Source organism: Pristis pectinata, chromosome 10, assembly GCF_009764475.1.
Source record: "Pristis pectinata isolate sPriPec2 chromosome 10, sPriPec2.1.pri, whole genome shotgun sequence".
NCBI classification, from domain to species: Eukaryota; Metazoa; Chordata; class Chondrichthyes; order Rhinopristiformes; family Pristidae; genus Pristis; species Pristis pectinata.
Window position 1 is genome coordinate 61,049,380 of NC_067414.1, and position 25,053 is coordinate 61,074,432.

The window sequence follows — 25,053 nt, forward strand, 5'->3', positions numbered from 1 at the left end:
CAGCATTTTCGTGCTGGAGTCATGGCTTCCCGTAGTGCTGGAACTCTCATAACCAACTACAATGCCACATACATCCCTCCCGCCTTAATGCCCGGGTAAGAAAGGAGTGTTAACATCGTCAGGATTTGTACTATTGGTTACATTGTGCAGTCGGCGAATACATCATTATTAGGAAACCTTCAAGCAGTATAGAGAGCAAATTGAAAACTGTTTTTGGGTCGGTTGTAAAAGATAACTGATGTTCAGAAGTTTGACCCAGCGTTCTGTCACGTCACTCATGTTGCAGTTGATAATGCTTCAGAAGCCACTATTGTTCTGAGATTCAGTCTTTTAGTCATTCCCAAACTTATTCAGATGTGTCTCGACGTGGTCAAGGATAAATCACAACAAAATTTCACCCTTCCCATTAATAATAAGATTTAGCCAATCACTGATTGAAACTGTAGATTCCATCTATACAAACATACGCCGAATGTCCACCCCTCGGGGCCGCTTAGAAGGTTCCTTAGATTTAGATTACAGGCATTGGTTTAAATGGTTATAAATTTCATTACTTGAAGTTATTCAACAATTACATTAAGTAAACTCATGATTTAACCTATCAAAGATAGTCTCACTCGTCCAAGCAATGATGAACAAACTGACGGGCAACAAATACAGCTCAGGACAAATTCCAATTGTTGAATAGGTTTTCGCAGAGAGAAAACTGTGCGTCATAGCAGGAAACTAAGAAATTCAGTGGATACAATCGCTAATAAACCACAGTTAAAATTCCAGTTATTGATGTTGCTTTTAGTTCTATTAAACGGGAAAACTCAGCTGTCAATTTGTCATTACAATCACCATGCTGAATACCAGCAAAATACCGGCTTTTGTAACTTACTGTAGATCGCATTTTGAATACATCCTCTGCAGTAACAGCCGTTATGTAGATCAACCCGATCAAACATAAATGGATGTATTCACAATCATTAAATATTTCAATCGAGTAAATAAGACATTGATTCCACTCTTATCAGGGTCAGCAACCTGAGATTGTGCACTGAAATCTGAAAGGGGGTTTCATAAATTCTTTTTTTTTAAAAAAAGGGGGAATTGGACCAATACTTGAGGGAAAATACAAAGGAATGGGACAAATTGGATAGAACTGAGAGGCAGAATGGTTCAACACTACAGTACAATACCCAGCCGTTACTATTTTGCGTGCTTAGCATAAACTGTTGACAAATTAATTTGTACCCTTGTTGCTGCTTCCAACACTTTATGTAGAAACTTATCAAGAATGCATTATAAAATGATAAAGATTAATCCATAAGGTCATTATTGCCATTTAGACCTAAGGAAGTTTAAGGTGACGGAAGCTGTTTCAGCTTGGCTTGAGAAAACAACGCCAAACATAGCAGCTAGAAATCTGTGAAGTCTTTGACTTTTTACATAGAGAACCTCAAAAGCAAAGTCATTGTTTATCTAGACATCAGCAAAACCTCTATTGCAGTGTTAAATGAGTGGTCAGTCCAAAAGGACAGAAAACAATTATGGAGCTATTGAAATAGACCTGCAGTTACCCACATAGTAAAAGATAGGCTTGGTCATGCCAGTAGCCAAATTGGAATGCTACAAGACAATAAGCAGGATCTCTCAAAGATCGATGTTGCAGACCTTACAATTGGCATTTGATATCATTGATTTGGAATGGATAGAGCTTAACCATTGATGATGACCACAAGGCTGTATCTGATTGAAAATGGAGACACAAGAGACTGCAGATGATGTAATCTGGAGAAAAAAAAAGTTCTGGTGGAACTCACTGGTTGGACAGCATCTGTAGAGGGAAAAGGATTGTCAACATTTACAGTTAAGACCCTGCATCAGGGTCAGCAACTATCTTTTGAGAACTTTAGGTCAGGAGCAATGTAATAATAGCCAAGCTGATCAGAAACATGGGAATTAAAATGTCGATAAGTACAAAGTGCCTGAATTAACAATAAACAGAACTATGAACTAAGTGGTGATAACCCATTGCATAATTACAGGTAAAGTGTTGGAATGACTGGGGTCATTGACTAGATTATTGAAACCATTCACACAATGTAAAATGATAAATCAGAATATTTACAATATAGTTGGATGCCATTTGGCCCACTGTATTTGTAACTGTTGAAAAAGAGGCAGGAAGCTTAATTTTTTCTTCCAGCACCAGGTCTACAGTCCCAGAAATCAAGGATGCTGCTTCGTAAATTTGATGGGGTTCCTCTCTCTGCACCTTTTGTGGGCAGTGGGTTCCTTACCTGTAACACTCCATGGGAGAAACTATTTTCCTCATTTCCACTCTAATCTTTCTACCAATTACTTTAAATCTTTGTCCACTTTTTTTTAAAACCCTTCTGTAAAAGAAAATCATTCCATATAGAATAATTAAATGCCCCACATAATTCAATACTCAGGTTTTACCTCAGCTCCCCATTTACTCCAAAGTCCCTTTGTTCCTTCACTTAGGAAAGTAAAATCATTCATTCTAAAGAAAACAAGCTGATTGACAAAACTAGTTCATGCTATTGCAGCACTGAGTGTAATACTGATTTCTATCTTGCAGGAAGGATATTGCAGAAAAGGAAGATGCACCTGAATGGGGTGACAGGGTAATGCCTCAAAGCTCCAGTGAGCCATGTTTGATTCTGACCTTCAATGCACTGTGTAGCATTTGCATGTTTGCCCTGTGACTGCATAGGCTTCCCCAAGGGTGTTTTAGTTTCCTTCCACATCCTAAAGGTATGCTGGTTGAGAGGTTAAATTAGTTACTTTAAATTAACCCCAGTACTGGTGGGTGGCAGGAGAATCAGGGACCTGGTAGACACGCGAGGGAGAATAGGTTACAGGGTAATGGGATCACTTTGAGAGCTGACGTAGACACAGAGGGTGGAATGGTCTCCTGTGTCATATGAAAATATAGGAAATATTTGACATCAGCTATCATGACAACTAACAATAGCAAACCAAACTTGTTTAAGTTAGAGATGATGGAAAGGAATTTTTAAATAAGCTGCTCAAGAGCTTACAGTACACTAGCATGTTTAACATGTGGAATTGTTTCCATGACCTTTGAAATATATTGATTTGCAAAGGAGCCCTAACATTCTTTAAACATGTGCTATTAGATGTTTTTCAGACAATGGGGATTTTTGGCAGTAGATTAGAGTTGTTTTTTTCATGGAGTTTACATTTACCAAATGAGCAGCTAATTCACTGAGAACCTATTTTTCCTTTAACATATTTTCAGAATACTTGTCTCTTATTTAAAGACCAACATCCCTTAGAATGTTTCTTGGCATGTTAAATGACCTGCAATCTAAACCATTTCTGATGATTCGTTTATACCCCTGCTTAAAATAAATTCCTGATCCATTATTATGCATCAGCAGTGCAGGTATTTTCATCTATCTTCATGAATTATTTTCTGTTTATTCTGAGAGATGACACCAGTTGCCATGGAAAAGGACTTGAAGATTCAGAACATTGTAATCACATTTGTATTTTTAATCAAAAGTAATAAAATGTTATGTGGCCTTCGGTGGCCCTGGACTCATTTGCTCAAAATTTAAGTTATTTGTTTTGATATTACTGTAATCATTCCATTTGAATGTAGTGAACAGCCAATCCATATCATTTTTGTTTCACATGGAGTACATTTGTACAATTGTAATAGTTCAAGGTTAATCTTCATTCCTGTACAGAATGCAAATCTGCATTGCAAGTTTTGGCAAGAGCCATGTCAAATCATTTTAAATGTTTATTTAAAAAGGATACTATATGCACCGTGTTCCCACATTTCTAATTTTCAATTCTGATGCATATTAGCCAGATCAACAAATCAACATTTCACCCCCTTTTTGGAATGTTATTGCAATGCGCCAACCAGTAGAAGCATAAATTTGCTTTTGCTGTCAAAATATTTGGAATTTTGAAATGTTCACTTAACACTGCTCATAATCCTCTAGTGAAAAATGTTCTGACTTTGAACCTTCTATATTTGTAATTTGCTACTCAATATTTTCTGGTCAGCCTTTCATCATGTGCTTTACGAATGGAATAGACCTTCAAAGAATGTGAATACAAGGAATCTAGGAGGCATGGGTGCAAATTATAGACAATATTAACCCATTTCTGCAGCATAATACAAAATTCGTTTCCATCACAACAGGGAATGTCTACTCCAAATTAGCTGCTTTTTTCTGCAATCAAGCACAACGTCAAGGGAAAAGAATTGCTACTGTTAAGTGTTTCATGATGTTTAAAAAAATATTGCCCCTAATGTGGCAGTGCTGTGTGAAACTTGTCTGAACTCTGGGCTAAGATTGACATGACTGCCTCTGGGCTGCCAGCCAGACCTTGGCTAATATTTTGTCAGCAAGAAGAGCACAACTCAACCAAAGCTAAAATAACCAAGAGCAAGGCTTAGTTCCCTCTCTGACAGGTTATAATCCTTCCGCATCATCAAGGTTTCCTGCTGGCTCCAGAAATATAAACATCAGATACAAAATCATGCATGGTATAAAGAGTCTCATAACTCTATCATTTCCTACCCAGATTCCACAAGATGCTACCTCTGTGCAGACTCTGCTGCTAAATCTTTCTAACTACATTCTGTGGCAAATTACATGCTATTCCAGAACTCTCAGATCTCAACCTGACAATCTGGATGCAATAGGACGTTAGATTGGATCACCATATATATCTCATTCATTGCTGTATAATGACTAATAATTGGGACAGTGCCCTTTCAGCTATGAGACGTTTCATGTACTAAACCAAACTATTTATTTAGGATTTGGAATTGTTTGTATGGATGATGGATAAGGAATCAATATCTCCTCTAGGGAATTGAATGGGCACTTGAGAGAGAGCAATTTGCAGGGTTTTGGGGAAAAACAAGGGGAGCGGGAGCAGGAGCAGTGGGATTACTTAACCAGATGTGATAGGCTGAAAGGCCCCTTCCTGTGCTGCAATAAACCATCCATTCCATGCTATTCATATTATGTTCTTGATTCCAGATACCGTGGCTTTGTTCCAACAATAAATTTTACATATGGCGATACTTATGGAAACAGCACCAGGAAATACTTTGAAGATTTCCGCATGTCAGCTCTGAACACAAGTCAGAGTCCTTACAGCAAAGGAGGGCAATTTCCAACCATTTATTCCAACAACCCATGTCTTGTGATAGAAAATAGGCTGCGCAACAGGAATAGATGGCTGTATGCGCCACAGTGGTCCAGATACGATGTGGATTTCAACAGGGATGAAGAAATAAAAGCTTTTGATAAGGTAACAAGATAACTGAAATTAATGGAGCAATTATATCATTTGTACACCAGTATCTACTTTGTGAGAATTGAGTCTGGTCTGTGTGGATTTGCATCATCTATTGGCCATTCAAAGCAGACCCATACCTGATTTTCCCCTGACATGGTTGGTGATTTAAAAGAATATTCATGGTGTGGATGACCATTCCTACTCTATGCTGAGAACCAACTGAAACATGTTTTTAAAAGCTTTGGACAAGACAATTCCTTACCAAGATTAACATTTTAAAAAGTTGAAAATTTAAGAGGTTGTATTGCTGATGGCAGAAGAGTCTTTCACGGTTTGTGAAGTTTGCAGTTACCCTGCAGCTGATAGTGTTGTGGGGCCACCTCCTTGGTGTTCTCACATTTTTGGCCAAGAGTCAAGCTGGCTGATTTCATTACCATTTATCTGCACAACTAAAACCACTTTGCAGTGCCACAAAATGTAAAGTAAATGGGCTGCAAAGATTCATGGGTAACACAGCAGTACTATGCCAAAACAAGGGTTAGAAGAGCAAATCAAGCTCTTGGTAAATTGACAATCACTTTCTGCTTAGATCAACATAAGAGTTTTAAAACAGGCTGCCCATCTTTTTAAAGACCACATTTCTGTGTTGCAGGCAAAGTTTAATTTCAGCTTTAAATCTACATTTGTGAAAACTATTTCCAATCATTTTAACCAGAAAAATAAACTTGGGATGACCAGAATGAAAATTCAACTGTTATAAAAAATCCAGTTGAGAGTCAGATGCAAAACTTTCCATCTCCTGCCTCATGTAGATGGTGGAAGGGGAATGGGGAGTCAGGAGGAGAATTACTTACCTCAGATACCCAGCCATTTAGTCTTCTGGTCAATGATGACTGGGGATGTTGATTGTGGGGGTTTTGGCAATATCAGTGTTAATGGCTGTCAAGATGAGGTGGTTAGAATTTCTCTTGCTGGATCTGATCATTGATCAGAAATTATGTGGTGTGAATGTAACTTGCTTCTTGTCAGGCCCTGAATGTTATCTAGGTATAGCTGCATGCAGGCATGTATTAATTAATTATTGGAGCTCAAGTGGAAACAAACACTGCAGTCATCAGCAATGTCACTGATTCTCACCTTGTGATGGCAGAATGGTCACTGAAGTAGCAGCTAAAGATGGTTGGGTTTAGGTCACATCTTTCAGGAACTACTAGGAAGTTAAGACTTCCAATAACCAGAGCCATTTTATTCTGAGATGCACGATTCCACCCACTGAAAATTTCCATTGACTTGAAGTTTACGAGTCTCATTGATGCAACACCTCCTCAGTGAGGACGTATGGGAAAAAAAACAAATCCCAAGTATTTCATTATAGAGTCAAAATTTGTTTAATTGCATCTTTCCCAATGTTTGGGATTTTAGAGTCAGACTCTTATAGCACGGAAACAAGCCTCACAGCCTACCAAGTCTGTACTGACCATTAACCAAACAACTAGTATGTCTTTGGGATGTGGGAAGGAAACAGAGCACTAGGAAGAAATCCATGTGGTTACAGGGAGAACATATAAACTCCACGTAGACAGCACCCAAGGTCAGGATTGAACCCAAGTCACTGGAGCTGAGAGGTAGCAGCTTTACTGGTTATGCCACTGTGTCAGCCACATTTTTGTGCCAAGGTGGATTAATAACATTTGTTCATGTTGATATTATACAACATCGTTAGACAATTATAAAAGAATCAAAAATATATTTCCTAATGCCAAACAGGAAACTGTGACATCACAATTCAAGGGATCAACCAATGTAGTTATAATATGTTAGAAAACAATTATACTGCAGAACTGAAATGGTAAAGGAAGGAGTTGGGTACAACTATATTGCCAAGCAATAGAACAGAATTACAAATTACTTAGGATGGCTTAAAGCATATTATTGGTTCATAGGCAAACAAAGAGCAAGGAATAACATTGGATAGTTTATAACTGCATCTTTATTGAATAGTTAATGAAATTTATCTTCATTAGTTATCTCAGCAACACCGGGAGAACTACAAAGACAAGACAGGCACAATACCCCGAGTGGATCATTTTGTGCTACCTGGAAAAGAGGAAGATGCATTCCCTTGTTTACCAAATATGTGAGTATAACATGGTAGGATATTTCTTCACTAATTTGAAACAATAGTGTTTAATAAATTATTTGGAAATTTAATTTGCCATATTCATTTAACTTCATAGTGAAATTATGCACACTGTTTCAGTTGGATGTACACACCATTAATTATTCATAAATGTGCTAAGACTTTGCAAGTACATTTTTCCAGTATCACTGACCAAATAAGTTTTCCAAGACAGAGGCCTCCTGAATGCAGAAATGAGCAGACTGCAGTAGGTATAATTGGAAAAATCTTAGCTAGTACATACTTCAAACCTTCACCTGGGAGTGGGATGTGGTCAGCATGGATGTAAATGATGCTGGCTAGCAAAACCTTATCATGGGCTCTGGAACTAATATCATGCCAGGGAACTACAGTAATATTACAAACTGCTGGAAGAATTCAGCAGGTCAAACAGCATCTGTGAAGACAAAGGGATAGTTGACATTTCAGGCTGAGACTCTACCTGAAATGTTAGCTGTTCTTTTGCATCCACTGATGCTGTTTGACCTGCTGAGTTCCTCCAGCAGCTTGTTCTTTTGCTCTGCATTCCAGCATCTGCAGTCTCTCGTGACTACAGTAATATTATAGGTTGTGTCATCACGATAGATCCCTTTGATTTTGTTCATATTCTCCATAGCACTAATTGTTCATAATTGATTGGCTTGCTGATCCCATTTAGAGAGTGAAAAATCCCATAAGATTGGGCCAAACTAGGTAGGTTGGCAATCTACTTTTGGAAAGGATCATAGTAAACTAATTCAATCTTTAAAATCAAAGTTTGCATTTAATTATTTTTTTTTAAAAACTTGTTATTGTGGGATCGATCAGAGCTCAATCTGTGTGGCCAGTCCAGTACTTGAACTTCTAGTATTGTGTCATGAATTAGGGCGCAGTGGAAAGATTCCAACTTCCTGATTGGTTGATGGAGTACATTGATATTTGAAGTTAAGATTCACCCAAGTATGGAAGCTAAGATTTTAAAATCAGATCCAACAGCACTTAAGGTGATTTTATTTTAGTACTATAAGTTACACAAAAGGAGATTTTTACCATGGATTTCAATCCAAGGAAGTTTAAGAATGAATGGAAAGGATAAGAAATGTCCATCATGCCCAAAGTATTCATTTTAAGCATGATAAGTGTAACTTGAGTTATGTTCACTAGTTTATGCATGAGGTATGACTAATCACTGGTAAGTACAACTAGAGGCTAAAAAAAAAATCTGACCCAAGTCCAACTTCTGAAGCAACTTGGGATGTTGATTGCTATTTCCCCAATGCAATCCCGCACACTTAAGGCAAGTCTCCTGCTGTGTCAAGTCTCTTGCTGTGCCAAGTCAGCTGATTGCCAGAATTAACCCCATTTGTAGTCCCCACTTTACATGTTTTGAAGAAGTTTTCAAACATCAACCCACTCAAAAGGCACAGGCTTTAAAGCTTAATTTCCCCTTGGATCTTTCGATAACTCCTTGCCAAAATACTGCAATTGTTATCCATGCAAGTAGCTTCCTTCCAGATTAGTGTTTTATTTGCTCATTATCCCGGGTGTATTCATTTTTCTTTATCTAAACTTCTACATGTGCCCCTGCCTTAAAGCTAATATCAATACATTATCCAAATGGAAACAGATTTTTATCCCTGTAATATGTTGAGATATTTTTACTCAAAATGTGCATTTGAATTGCAGCAAAATTAGAAATCAGGAACAATGCAGCAAATAATGAAAGGGAAGTGTTACAAAATGCAAGTTCCACTGTACCCACATATAACTAAAGGATATCTATTCTTAGAGTATTTGTTGTTAATAAAATCCTCCAGATTCCCATATGATTTACATACAGCCTTGAGCATTACGAGCCACCATAAATATTCTTGTCTACAAGGTTAGCATTTCTTAAAGTGATATTTAGTAGAAGTGAACTAAAGAAAAAGATTCTAGTTTTAAGATAGTTTTAACTAAAATCACCCTGCATTGAAGTGCTTTCAGAAAAATAAATACAAGTTGCCTTTAAAACTCGGTGTAAAAGACACTGTTGGTTTCAGGCAACAAGATTGGGTTACTAGACAACCTTTTTTCTGGTAACCAAACAAGTGCACTGACTCTAAACAGGGCAAGATATAAACACTTGGGCAAACTTGGATTGAAGCTTGGTAGACCATCGGACATGACCCTTTAGTCAGATGAAACATGGGAGTCTCAACCATGTTTGTTTTGAGATACCTCCAGTGAATAACTTGGAACTCAAATTTTCACCTCATCTTTACAACTTTGAGAGCTCATTCCGTAGAGAAAAACATCATTTGTGTAATTTCAAACTACTTAATCTCAATTCTGAAGTTTATGTTACAACATTTTGATATTTGTGAAGATGAAATTTAAAAAAAAATTGTTCCTAGAAGAGATCTTCAAATTAACCACAATGGTTTTTCCAAAATAGAAATACTGGAAAACACCTAACAGGTTGGACAGCATCTATGGAAAATGTTATAAACAGTTATAAAATTCATCAAAACTGGTAACGAGAAAAACAGTTTCACGTTGCAGAAAAATTGGAGGAACGATAGGAAAAAAGGAATATCCATGATATGGCAAAATCTGGGTTGCAAAGGTCTCCTAGTCAATAGGGGTTTAGAGAGAGAATGTAAACAAAAAGAACACAGAACGTTGTGAAATTTATTCCAGTGGGACATGCCCAGCAGGTCAGGTTGTGCTCATGGAGAGAGGAAAAACCGAGCCAATTCCACAGTGGGTGACTTGGTCAGTTCTGATACAGACAGAGGAAGCAAGTTACCTGAAGTCACCAAGTGAAGGCTGCAGGTGCAATCCCTCAAGATTGTATAGGCCTTGTTATAGCAGTGCAGGATGGCAGATAGATTAGAGTGGAATTGAATGGAGAATTAATGGCAGGCAAATGGGAAACTTAGCATTGTTCCTGTGGCTTGAACATAGGTTCTTTACAAAGTTATCACCCAAGTGCCTTCGCCACAATTGACTGAGTTCTTGACTGCATCTGTTTCCTGTATCCTTGCTGGTCTGATCAAGGATAGAATTCCCCTAGTCCTCTCCTTCCACCCCACCAGCTTCTGTGTTCAACTGATCATCCTTTGTAATTCCACCATCTCCAATAACACCTCTTCCTTTACCCCCCCCCCTTTCTGCTTTCAGCATATCAAAGGGGCTGTTCCCTTCGCAGCTCCTGGGTCTGCTCTTCTGTCCCCACTAACCACTCATCTTAGGACACTTGCAACCATGCAACAGAAATAAAAGCTGTCCTTTCACCTCTTCGCTTCTCACCATCCAGGGTTGCAAGAAGATTTTCCAGGTGAAGCACAGATTTATTTGCACTTATGACATTCACGATAAGGTTTCCCCTACACTGGATAAAACAAACTTGGATCATGTGTAATAAAAAAGTGCTGGAAACACTCAGGTTTGCCAGCATCTGTGGAAATGAAAAACAACATTTTGTGCTGAAGACCCTTTAACAGAACAGATTGGCTATTGGTTTTGTGGATCATCAGCGTTCTTTCAACGGGGGCAACTGAATTTTGTATTGCTTGCCACTTATCTCTTCCACTCTGACCCACAGACAGATGGGTCAGAGTGGAACAGTGAAGCGAAACTTGAGGAACAGCACCTCATCTTGTCTGGGCACATTGCAGTCCTGTAGAACCCAAAGTCAAATTCTACAACAGGTAACTCATTTTCTGTCAGTACTAGAATTGATCAGGTTCATCCATCTGTGATATTGGATCATGTTTTCTTTCCATATACAAGCACAGCCTGCCTTGCTGGGCACATCCTGCAGCCCAGCACTTCATAACTCTTACATTCCTTTGGCTGTGTTCTCACTATCTAATTAGCATCGGGTCAGAACTCTTCTAAATAAGAGGCCACGTTCTTTCTCCCCAAATGTCTTCATTAACCTAGCAGCTTGATGACATCATTTTCAGCTCATCTCCAGGGCAACCCTGGCCTCGCTTCAGAGATATTTCCCATGTCCCACCCCATCCATCTCCCACAAGTTGATAATAACTTCTTCCCAGATTTGATGAAGGGTCTTTGATCTGAAATATCAACTCCACTTCTCTTTGCATAGGTACCAAATGTTTCCAGTATACTTATTTCAGATTCCCAGTGTCTGCTGTTTTGTTCCTCCCCCCCACCCCCCAAGATGATTCTAATGCTCCTTTACAATGTTGAGAAATTGTATTTTTTTCTCCAATCAGCAACCTGCATTTATAGGATGTAGGACTAGCATTAATTGCCCATCCCTGCCTTTGAAAAAGTGGTGGTGAGGTGCCTTATTGAGCCATTGTGGACAAACCAAACATGGACAACAATGTGCAACAATTTTTATATGAGCGAGTCTTGAGGCTATTTCAAAATAGAGTTTTGATGGTTGCTGATTGGCTTGGTCTGCAGCTACATTAGGTCAGAACAGACAAGGATGGCAGATCTTCTTCCCTAAAGACTATTTTAAAAAGTTGCAATTATGTATCACCTATAAATGTAACAAAATGGTCCCTGTTACTTCACAAGAGCATTATCAGGCAAACATTGTTACCAAGTCACAAGAGGAGAAAGCCCTCATCTCAAAATGGATCAGCTTTCTGCTCTCACCTTCTGATGTGATTTTCTGGTAAAACATATGCTGATGTTGCTGGATTACCAGCTGGGTGGTCAAGGAGGATGTACTGTACATTGTAGGACCATCAGTACTTTAACACCATCCTCACTGGACCATCAGTTAGTGATGGTAGTCTTTGTGATGCTTCTAGTAGCAAGTTACATTTCTGCTATAAACAAGTATGTTTACACAAAGGTGGATGGATAGATGATTACATTTTTGATCTGGGAAAATATCAATTCACGATTATTCAAGTTGTGTGTCATTCAAATGTTCAAACAGTTCCAGTCATTTTATGACTGTATTGATGCATGTCCAGTGTCACTATCCATCCAATGGGTATTTTGGAATCGCCATCCATCCTGGTTTTACTTTTGTAAATTCACTGATATTTCAGAAAAGTAGCCTGGTTTTGTAATGCTTGAGGGTACAGATTTAATTTGACATCATTTGTAGAGCTTGACACAAAGAGTGACAGACAGCAATATTGGACGTTGATAAACATTACTTCAATTGAAGTTTGCTGCCCTGATCTGTTTCCCCAATGTTAATGCATCAAATCAATTCACCATTTAACCAGAGCCATTTGAATCATATAATTAAGCAGACTTTGTCAGAAGTGCACATTACAATGATCAGTGTTGGGAGTTGCTGGTTCAAATCGAAACAAGAAAATTCTTAAATGCTTGTCCAGTCAAATACTGACATCTTTATAGTAAACCTCTCTACACATTGATTCAGCTTCACAATTACACATTTAGTATGGGATCTGAAAACAGTGCTAGTTTCTGGTGGTCAAAGATTTTTCTGTTAATATTAAAAACCCACAAGATTACCAGTAGCATTTCCTGATTAGAACAGCTCCTTTAAGGACAAAATACAGCAATGTTAATGCTTTGGATCAGTCTGCACATTGATAGATGTGCAGTCATTTGATGCGGAATAAAAGGCAGTGCACAGCTGCTTTTTTTTTGCTGAAAAGGGGCCAGGCAATGTACAACTTTGCTGTGGTGCATTGGCAGACACACATGCACTTACACACAGTGGATGGGTACTTCATTATGACATTAGTTTGTGCTAAAGCACAATACTTAGGAACAGAATGGATACAGAACAGGAGGTAGCCATTCAGCCCATTAGGTCCAGCTCTCTACCAGAGTAGCCTACTAGTTCCACCTTCCTGAGCCATCCTCTGTAGCACTGCAAATTTATTCTCACTATATCTGATTCCTTCTTGAAGATCACAATGAAACCTGCCTCCACATTCTAGATACCAGCTAAGTGCTGTGTAAAAAAAAAATTTTCACATCACCCTAAATTCTCTTCCCTTTTAATTTGTACCTGTGACTTCTAATCCTCTATCCCTTCACCAATCCTTCCCACTTCCACTCTGTCTTGACCATTCATCATTCTATGTACTTTAATCAGATCTCCCTCTTATCTTCTCTTCACAAACAGTTCCAGTCTCTCCAACCTGTCCATGTAACGGTTCTCCATCCCAGGAACCATTTATTCATTCATGCAAATTTCCTCTGATCTTTCCCCCAGTGCTTCCACATCCCTCTACAATGAGGTGACAATCATTCAGCTGAGGGCAGACCAGTATCGTAGAAAGGTTCAGCACGAGTCCCCTGCTTTTGTAGAATTTGCCTCTCTAGATAAGCCATGGAAAATTTTGGGATTTATGAACCACTTTGTCAGCCTGCCCTGCCGCTTTCAACAAATTGTGCTCCCATATTCCCAGGCCCCTCTGGTCCCACACCCTTTTTAGCATCTTACTTGTATTCCACATTCATCCTACCAACATGCATCACCTCACAGTTTGGACTTTATCAAGGCCTTTGACAAGATAGGCTGGTCTGGAAGGTTAGGTCCCAATAGAATCCAGTGAGAGCTTGTTACCTGGATTCAAAATTGACTGAGATAGGAAACAGAGGTTGGTGGTTGAAGGTTGTTTCTTGGAATGGAGGCCAGTGATGAGTGGTGTGCTGCAGGAGTCGGTGTTGGGACCCTTGTTATTCGTTATTTATATAAATGATTTGGATGCGAGTGCACAAGGCTTGATCAGTAAAGTATGTGGATGACAAAATTAGGCGGTTGTTGATAGTGAAGATTATTGTAGATTACAGGGGGATCTTGATCAGTTAGGGGAGTGGGTGGAGGAGTGGCAAATGAATTTCAATACACAAGTGTAAGGTGATGCATTTTGGAAAGTCAGACTAGTGTAGGACTTGTACTATGAATGGTAGGGCACTAGGGAGTGTAATGGAACAGAGAATTGCAGTTAACAAAATTTATCTGGAATCTCTTATGGCATAAAATCAACCTTTGAGATGGATTGAAACAGCAGTTTGTTAGTAACCACTACAAGACTGACAACTTTTACTGAATAATCAATATTCTCATACATCCATTTCCTTTGCCAATGAAGTTGTAAAGCATCTTTTTATTGTTCTAATGTCCATTCTCTTGCACTTGTTGACACTACATTGCATCATCTACTCCTTTACTTAGAGGTAGCACTTGTATGTAGATACTCTTATCCTCGTCTCTTTAACACACCGCTTGACATTATCAGCCAGTTTTACATGACAAGCAGCATTTTTCTTTAGTTCATTGCAAACATCAAGAGGTTAGAACAAATGCCCAAACTCCAGCAAGTGCTATTGGTTAACTCACAGCAGTTTGTAATTTCCATGCTATTTAAAAAAAAGGTTTTTTTGTTACATACCAGAACTTTTACCATATAACAACTTTAATATATGCAAACTGTACTTGAACAAATTCATTCTAAAATCTCTCATTACATTTAATTATCTTCTCAAATATGTAAATGCTTGGATGGTTTTAAAAACTAGGAAAATATGCCCAAATATTTCTCACACAATACCTATTATACAAAGGCACTTTTTAAACAGGTCGGTGTTGAAATTCAGTTCCAATTTCAACTCCACAGAAAATGAAACAACTTATCCCTGTGTAATGCAAGACCCAGTCGACATTCAGGCTTGAGCTGATAAGTGCTAAGTAACATTTGTGTTTCACAATTGAGAGATAATGACCATCTCCAGTTTGGTCAATCTCCCCTGGCTATTCAATGGCATTCACATTACTGAATTCCCACCAGCATCTTGGATTAACCATTATACTCACCATATAAATATGACAGTTATAAGGAAAAGTTAGATAGTGGGCATCCAACACCATCTGAGTGAGTCACTTAGTCACTCCCAAAGACTTTTCACTCCTGATATGCAATACAAATGGTGTAAAGTCTCCACTTGCCTAAGGGAGATGAATGACTGCAGTACCATAATACTTGAATTCAGTACCACTCAGTAGAAAGCAGCCCACTTGATTGGCACTCAGACTTCTTGAACACACACTCCCACAACTCCACAGCACTGCAGTTGCCATGTGTACTCTTTATAAGATGTGCTGCAGGAACTTGCCAAAGATTGTCACTGTTAGAATATTTTCACCAGAAGGACTGCAACTTCAAGGTCATGGCTCATCACCAGTTTTCAAAGGCCAGTGAAGGTTGGGCAATAAATGCTTGCCTTACCAGTGACACCAAAGTCTCATGAAGAAGTAATAAAAATGGACTTTTGAGCATAATTTCAGATTTTCAGTAAGTATTCTACATCTCATTTCCAGCATTGTTTTCTCCTCTCTCCTACCATCATTTTTCATCCTGTATTTACACTCCTCCAGACAGACCAGCAATGATTAACAAACTTTCACCCCACCCTCTTTAGATAGCACTAGTAGGATTCAGTGAATCCTATTGATTTCCTCTCTAACCTTGGTTCTCCTTCCACTCCCCCGCAACTCAAAACGTGCTTATTTTATCACTCTAGTTCTGAGAGGTTATTGACCCAATCCTGCTGTTTTCTCCAGTTGCTGCCTCCTGAGCAGTTCTTGTATTTCCCATTCTTATTTCAGATTTCCAGCATCAGCAATGTTTTGTATTTTGATAAGCTAATTGATAAATTGCTTTATTATGCATAATTTGCCTTATGCATATCTGCTGGTAGCCTACACCTGCCATTTCCTCCACACATACTAGAAGTCTGCAATAAAACCAAGCTTCACAGTTCTGGGGGAAAATGAGGAATTCCAGGATGAACAATATTTACAAATCTGACAAATGATTGACTTCTGAATTTTGGTTTATTTTTTCTAGTTTTTTTTAATCTAGTTTTAATTCCCCCCCCCCCCCCAAGTTCTCACTTCATATTTTAAAGAGATCTAATTTTAAGTAACTGAATGATTGTTATGCCAAAGTTGTTTTGTAAATGACTTTGTATGTAACATGCCCTGTGCCTTATTTACTGCCAACCAAATCACTGAACTGAAGACAAAAACTTGAACTGCTGCTTTGGCATCCAGTCTGATTGAAAGTTGTAAACTTAGTTTCCAGTTACTAAGAAAGATTTAAGAGTTAATATTTGTATTCCAAGGCAGGAGTTCTCCAATGGCCAATTAACATTTATATTTAATGGAAAGTGATGTTTCATTGGATGCATGTTTTCCCTTACTCTCATGATGTGTCATTCTCTGGAACTGTGCCAAAGCAGCCGAGACAGAATAATTTAAATTGTTTCTTTTTAAAAAGTTTATTGCCAAGTAATATACACATCAGTGATTTAAATATGCCTCTCATTACTGGCTTGCGTTTTTGTGGCTGTTTTGTTCCATGGAGCTACATATTATTTGATATATTTGTCTCCAATCTGGAAAAATTCCAGCTTCCTAATGAGGAACAAAGCCTACCTGAAGGGTTGCCAATCCTCCTGGATTGTTATGGCATCTCTAGGATTTGCAGATTAATCCCAGGACTCTGCTGGGTGCTGCCCAGGATAAAAATCATAGGTGCATTGAAAGGAGATTATGAATTACAAATATTGCTGGCACTGGGAATATCTCCTGGAATTTTGAAGAGTCTGGTCATTTTCCGGTGGCAATGGGAATAGATGGTTTCAGCAACAAATGCAGGGAGCATGGTGTAAAGCAGTTAGAGCAAAGGAGGTTTTGTAGTTAAATCTCTTTGTACACATCCAGCCAGGGCTGACAACCCCACTTGTTAACAGTGTGTAGGAGCTAAGCTTGCAGTGTACATCATACACCAACTAAATAATTGATTTTTACAGTAGATGGAAGGCAAAAATCTGACACACAATAGGATTAGCTGGAAGTTCTATATGAAATGAATGAAGTGAAAAATTCAGGAACCAACATCACCTATCTTCAGGATACTGAAGGGATACCTTGCCAACTCCCCAAAACTCCCTCATACTTATCCCTTTTTAGGCAAGTCACACAAGATACCTTTATTAGTTACACATACATCAAAACAGTGAAATGCATCTTTTGCGTAGATTGTTCTGGGGGCAGCCTGCAATTGTCGCCACACTTCCAGCACCAACATAGCATGCCCACAACTTCCTAACCTGTACGTCTTTGGAATGTGGGAAGAATCCAGAGCACCCAGAGGAAACCCACACAGACACAGGGAGAATGTACAAACTCCTTAAAGACTGTGGTCGGAATTGAACCTGGGTCACTGGTGCTGTAATAGCATATGCTAACTGCTACACTACTGCACCGGATGAGGATTCTTCAGCAACACTTAGAACTACCACCTGAAAGTTAGATCCTCAAAGTAAAAATATTTCAAAACCCTTCCAGTGAAGGCAGGTGGACTCAATGTTTACGACTGCAGTGCCCCCCACCCCGCCAGTTAGCCAAACTCATTTGGACTGCTACTGATGGATAAGCATCTCAATATCATTGAAAGTAAATAAACAGGATGGCAGTGGGCTCTGACAAAAACAATTTAAAAAATGCTTCAAAATACCCAGGATCTGTTCCAGGTGGACTGAGCAAATATCACCAATTCCAATTAAACTGGAAGGCCAACCATTTTAGATTCAAGAAGCGAAACTTCCATCTGTCAGACACTATGCTAAGCAATTGACTTTTTCCTGCATTTACTATATTTGTGACTATCTTACTAATTTTGTGTATTCATTAAAAACAATTATTGATAACTGACATTCATGAAAGTGTTTTTCCAGAGTGTGTAAATGTCTACGTTAGTAATAGGTAAATAATACATAATCTCACACTAAATACAGTTGAAAGTTTGATGTTTAAATACTGTGGCATTTGTTCAGTTGGATGATATTGTGATGAGTAGAATGAGCGAGACAATAAATCCTTAAACCAGAGTTTGGGAGAAAAGAAAGCAACAAACAGGACCCTGTAAAATACTAAAGCTGTAAAAGTTTAGGAACAAAGTTACTTTTCTATGACAGTATTGTGTAGAGAGCTTCAGTCTCATCTGAGCAGAGGTGGTGCAGAAAGACACAGCTGCATGGATAGGGAAACCTCCGAAGAGGAATTCATAGAAAATCTAATACTATGTGATCCAGTTCATGCACAAAATAGATGAAGGAGCATTGGCAAATAAGAAATTTGTTTTTAAAAATTAAAAGCAATTCATTGTTGCATTAATTATTTGGTTACACAATTATGACATAAGATTCAGGCCTGTGACTGAGGGCAAACCTGATCAGAATGTGTGCATTGTGTACTTTCAAGATTGTGGGGCAGTGCTGATGTGATGTTCAACCCAGTTGGAATGGAAACTTCAGCAAAGGTACTACCCTAAAGCAGGATATAACTAGGTTACCAAGCAACACAGAGCCTCCACCCAATCTTAGGATACTTGATGAAAAATCCATTTGTGTGTAGATGCTATTCTCAAAATCGTCATGGAAGTAGTAAGCAATGGACATGAAACAGAAGCAGCAAGAGAATGTGAAACCTGGTTGATTTTCAGCCTTAGAGTTAGTTTCATCCTTTTACTGTTTTTTCTTCCATTCCCAGATGACACTTACATCACCTACAGACCAGCTGTTCCATATGTTACAGCTTGAAGACTTCTCTATGCCTGAGGGTAATCTCAAGGATCAGTCTAAATTCTGACCTCAATGGGAGGAGAGTGAGCAGGCGAGAGTGTCACAACAGCTACAAGCATTTCTGGGATTGAGTTTAAGCAGCAATTGAGAAGCAGAATGGGCAAGGGAATGAATGGCATTTCCATTCTCAGTTACAAAAGCAGATCTTTCTACATGCCATTTCTATAATTGCTCTTTCCTGTGCATGGGTGGAATTTCCAGGGAGACTAATTTGGAGGTTATATGCAAAATTTCACTTTTGTACTTCTGTGCACTTATATTTTTACTCAAGTGTCTTCTCCACCTCATTAATGTAAAAAACACGATAATAATCAAGGCTTGAGGGAAGTGTGAAAGTCATTCTTTAAACGTGAACATTGAAGTTACAAATTAACCATCATTCCTGTACATTAGACACAGCAACATGCAATTGTGGAAGCTTTTCAAATTTTCTGAGCATCTTGTACAGATGCCATTTAACGTTTAAAGAAATAGTATTATTACATCATAATAAAACACCCTGAAAAATTTCAATAAAACTGCACTTTTTAAGCCTGGGAGTGGAGCTTTTTAAAAAATGGGATGAAATGAAATGCACACTGGAATTGGATCAAAAAATTAGAAGAAACTGGTGTGTATTTGCTTCCATAATGTTACTTTAGAAGTACTGTTTTTGCCTCCAATACATGCATGTCCAGATGTAAATACACAGGAAATTCCACCCACAGAAGCAGATAGGAGGGAAGACAAAACAATTACTTTCATACAATGCTCTGCTTTGATGTTTAGATGATCTATGGAAATTCCAGTTTGTTTTCCAAGTTTCCAGGTGTTTTTATTAATGGTTTTGAGAAAATTGTTAATAAAATGGAGTTTTACAGCAAATTTTAAGAGCACCATACAGTGTGTTTATAACATTTGACACATTAATGGCCTGTTAATTTATGCAAAATCACAGCCAAACAATGATTCACAGAATTCATTAAATGTGATATCAGCAGACATCAAAATCCATCCATTGTGTAGCATTCTGAAACAAAATTTCTGCTTTGGTTCCTTCTCTCAATCCAGCTTGGAGCTGTGCCATCCAAATTAAAACCAAGCTTCACTGACTTAATCAATCTATTCAACATTATACTGCTGACTCATACCAATTACACTAAGTGGCAGGTGAACTTAAATGATACCAGCCTTAATGTTTGCCAATAACATTTGCATTTATCTAGCAACTTTAAACACTTCAAAATGCTATACTGTAACTTGAATTGGACTATATTTGACTCAGCGCCACATAGGAAACAAATGTGTCCAAAAGCTTGGTCAAAGGGGGAGGCTTTAGGGAGTGACAAGGTGGAAGAGATAGGTTGAGAGCTTCTGCATTTCCTGAGCTTCAATCTAGGCATGAAGTGTGAAAATAGGAGGAGATGTGCATGAGCACACATTTGCAGCATGTAACACATTAAAATAGGTTGGGTAAACTGGGCAGATTTTGGTTGCAAAATATAACTGATGATTCACCAATGCCATCTAGTGGGATAGAATATGAAAACCTCTCAAGAAACTGCAGATGCTTGAAGTTTGAAATAACAACTGAAGGTGTTAGCAATACTCAGGTCAGGCTATACCTTTGGAAAGAAATACAGAGTTAATGTTTCAGGTCCTTTATCAGTCAAAGGGTCTTGGAACTGAAGTGTTAGCTAGTGGAATAGAATAATTCAATTAAGTCATAATAATTCAGTTCAAGCAGACAGAAAACCACACAACATTTTTCTCCAGTATGTTGATCTCTTACAGATTCAAATCATGTTAATAAGTTTGAATGCTATTTTATTTCTATACACTATAAAGACTGTTTTACACAATAAAGACTGTTAAGATGTTTACTTGTACAATAACTATACAATGAATCCAAAATAACTTCATGTCCATATGTACAAGCCAATTTAATTTAGTTGATGTCCATTGGGATATCAAGAGAAAAGAAATGAAAACAATAAACAGAGCTATTGAAAAAACAAACTAACCCTTCTCCTGAACATTTTTCAAACAGCCAACGAGACAAAGATGATTGTCCTTCTCCTAACTACATTTCCTGGCCACGCGAGTACTTGGACAGTCACTGCAAAGATAACTTGGAAGCTGCTCTGTGCATCTCTCCAAAAGGATATTCGGGTGTTGCCATGAACAAACCTCCGTGAGTAGAATTACTTGCCCTGATCAAGGAGTAGAGTAATAAGCTTTATTTTAATATCCAGGAAGTATCCCTACCTTAGAAATGAGATGGACTAACTTATAGTTTTAGAAAATAGTAATTGTACTAGATATTTAAACAAATCTCCACATCCTTAAACTAGGGAAGCAAAACATCCAGATGACAATGGACAGGGAAAGATCCACTGGTTCAACCAGACTGTCTCAGATAACCATAATCCAATGCACTTAACAATATATTCACAGAAAACCATCCCAGCATACCTGGAAACCATGCAACCTCCTAGAAGGAGTGAATAAACAGGTAAAAATCCAGGTCAATGAAGAGAAAACACCTATTTGACTCATTTAGGTGATCATAATTAGTGTAGAGACTACTTGACGAGTTGGTATCACACAGTTTCTACCTTTCCTATGAGGTGGTCTCTTTCACTGCAAGTTTACTACACAAGTTTCAATGAAGGACGTGCTATGTTTGAAGCTATGGATGTTTCCTTACAGCAATATTGGCAACTTGGCACTGGGTAACTTAGGATCCATAAGAGTGCAAGGACTGTCCATCATCCTTCCCCCTTTGCTGCTTCCACCCATCACTTCCCAGTTTCTGTTGCTATTCCGATTCTCCTCTCCATCTGCCTTTTACATCCAAGCTCTTGCTCCACCCCTTTCTACTGAGGATTTCTGCTGTCAGTCCAGATGAAGGGTCACGACTTGAAATGTCGACTGTCCATTTCCTTCCATAGATGCTGCCTGACCTGCTAAGTTCCTCTGGCATCTTGTGTGTTGCTCTAAATTCCAGCATCTGTAGTCGTGTTTCCATCCCATTCTTCGCCATAGAGTGAAAGAGAGCACAGAAACAGCCCTCTGAGTCCACACTGACCATCATTCACCCATGTACACTAATACTTTGTTTTAAAAAAAATTATTCTCCCCATACTACCAACTCCCTCAGATTCTACAAGTCACCTATCAACCTGCAGGTCTTTGGGTTGTGGGAGGAAACCAGAGCACCTGGAGGAAACCCATGCGGTTACAGGGAGAACGTGCACACTCCATACAGACAACACCCAAGGTCAGGATTGAACCCGCCTTGCAGCGAATCTACTAGCTGTGCTGCCCTCTCATGTCTTTATAATTGCCCCTTAAAAGCTTCATCTCAACTATTCTATGATAACAGATTGAAAATTGTGAGCACTCTGTGTTATGAAGCTTCTCCCAAATTTCCTAATGGAAATATCAATGACTATCCTCTACTTAGAGTCTCTTTGGTCTCATTTACAAGTGAAAACAGACAAACTTTGCTTCAACTTCTCAGGCACATTATCAGTATCTGAGCCAGTTAATCACCACAAGTCTTGGCCCTCACTCAACTTTACAGAGCCAATTCTTGAAAAGCAAGCAAGGTTCATGTTAGTCTGAATGTTAATTGCTGCACTGCATGATGAGCATTGTTATTGGGTACATTTTCAGAAATGCACTTGTTATGCTGTTTAATGTATAAAAACACATTTTAAAAAAAGCAGGATTTATTGTTGAGAACCCTTATTAAACAAGCAAACTCCTATTATACAAAGTGCTTCATCTTAAAGAAATGCTATTTCCTTAACCAATTTGTATTTCTTGCAGATACTGGCATTGTCCATCACTGGATAAGGGGATGCTGTTTGGTGGTAATGGTCCAACATCACCACTACAATGCAGTCCCCAGAAGGTTAGTGACTACCAAGCAGGATATGATCGAACAACATACTTTTGTGAAGACAAATAACTCACTGCAAAAAAAAAAGTGCCTTTTTAACTAGTTTATGGTCTGAATCGTAATAAAAGGTGTACTCACTCCTTATTTTTGTCATTATTTCTCTCCCCTCTGACACCAAGGGAATGAATGAATGGCTCAGACTGCAATAGCATTGATTTTATACTGTTTCTTCCTACCCTGATAATTTTCCATTTACAAACCAAGTAAACAATCCAGTTGACTATTCAACTAAGTGGGTGATGGGGGAAATAGAGAAATTGATATCAGATCAATCTGGTCTTAGGGATCAGATGAAGCAATCCAACTATTCTTCCACTTCTATCCTAATGACATTTTGCACTCATATCAACACTGGTTAAGATAACCCATATCAACACAATGAAGGTTAAGATGCAAAACAATCCTTTGTAAACTGGCAAGCTAATGGAGAGAACATATGACCATCCTTAACACTTCAACCCTGGCCTAAATGTGAAAATCACTGCAGTTAAAAGAAAAATAATCAGAATAAAATGGATTAAAATAAAGACAGTTTGAAATGACATGAATGCACAAAGAATGAATAAAATTAGTGAGCTTGAGATAATAATTACTTTCAGGGTGCAACAACAGCGCAATTAGGATGTGCCTTAGATTGGTGCAAGATTTGGTGGTAAATGTTCCCTGATGGAAAATATTCAACAGGGATAGGATAGCACAATTCTGATGTTTGTATGAAAGATGCCAGTATAGCAGCAGAATAAAGAGGATGGTGAAAATTCTGCATTATTTAGAACAAAAGGAAGGTCAGTTTTTTTTGGTAGTTCATTGAGGCAGCTGAAAAGCAGAGGTAAATGCAAAACTGCATTTGCCTCTAATTTGTCTATAGAAGAGTAGGCCTATAATACATTTAATTGCTCGAAAGCTTGGAAATTAGTGGAGAGAAAAACAAAACCGACATTTCAGGTTAATCAGCTTTCAGTAAATGCTACAGACTTTAAGCAGATACAGAAGGGGAGTAAGAAACAAAGTTACAAAAATAGTGTGGAAGGCAAGCACAAAATATACAAACAGCAGAATCATTACCAACATCTGTGTGGGAAAAATGGTAGCAGTAAGGTAAGAAACTGTTGAACTTGGCGTTGAGTCCAGAAGTTTGTAGAGTGCCTTCCTGAAAGATGTTTGTTGAAAGCTACAGGAGACCAAGGAGAGAAGTCATGATAGAAGAGAATTAAAAAGTGACAGATGACCAGAAGCTTGAAGATATACATGTGGATTTAATGAGTTTTTAAATCCAAAACAATCACCAGTTTGTCTTCTCCAGACCATATTCCCTCTACATTGATTAGGTTTATATTTAAAGGATGCCTGATGATTGTAGCCTACATTGGAAGGCAAAGCTAGATCTAGTTCTAAAATAAGTGAAGTGGAAAGGAATACAAAAACTGGAAATCAATAGAACAGTAACATTAACATAACTTGGTCTGATAGAAAGGATCAGAATCGTACAGCACAGAAACAGACCCTGTCGACCCATCTCGTCCATGCTGACATGATTATTTATGTGAATTCCATTTGCCTGCGTTAGGGAAAATCCCTCTACACTTTTCCTATTCAAGTATCTATTCAGATACACTTATAACACTTAAAATGTATCTCCTTGAAGAGGGAAGTAATTAGAGCAAAAAACAGACAATAATAGAACATTTATTTTGCTCCTTCAATGCAGAAAACTGCCTTAGCCCCACAGAAGCAAATGGCAAAATTGAGTATAGAGCCAAGCAAAAAAAGGTACAAAAAGAGATTAGTTTTAAGGAAGATTTAAAGACCAAGTTTCAGAGATGGTGTAATCAATGGAAGGACTTTCAACGTGTTAGGCACAGAAAGCTGAATACACGGGCTTCAGTAATTGAGAGTATGGAATACAGAAATACTGGAGTGAGAAATAAAAGTATTAGAGACTAGGAAGAAGAGTGTCCTGAAGACATTTAAACACAAAGATGATCCTAGTTTACAGATCTTAAATCTGAAAGTAGTGCAT

The 25,053-nt window shown here is 38.3% G+C and overlaps 1 protein-coding gene across 1 annotated transcript; it reads left to right on the forward strand.

The window, feature by feature from the left end:
• Positions 1-23,042, forward strand: fam166c (family with sequence similarity 166 member C). The gene is made up of 5 exons (XM_052025421.1): positions 1-95; positions 5,049-5,322; positions 7,335-7,447; positions 21,114-21,257; positions 22,901-23,042. The coding sequence occupies exons 1-5, from the start codon at positions 22-24 to the stop codon at positions 23,040-23,042; spliced, it is 747 nt and encodes a 248-aa protein (XP_051881381.1). The 5' UTR covers positions 1-21.
• Positions 23,043-25,053: the final 2,011 nt, after the last annotated feature.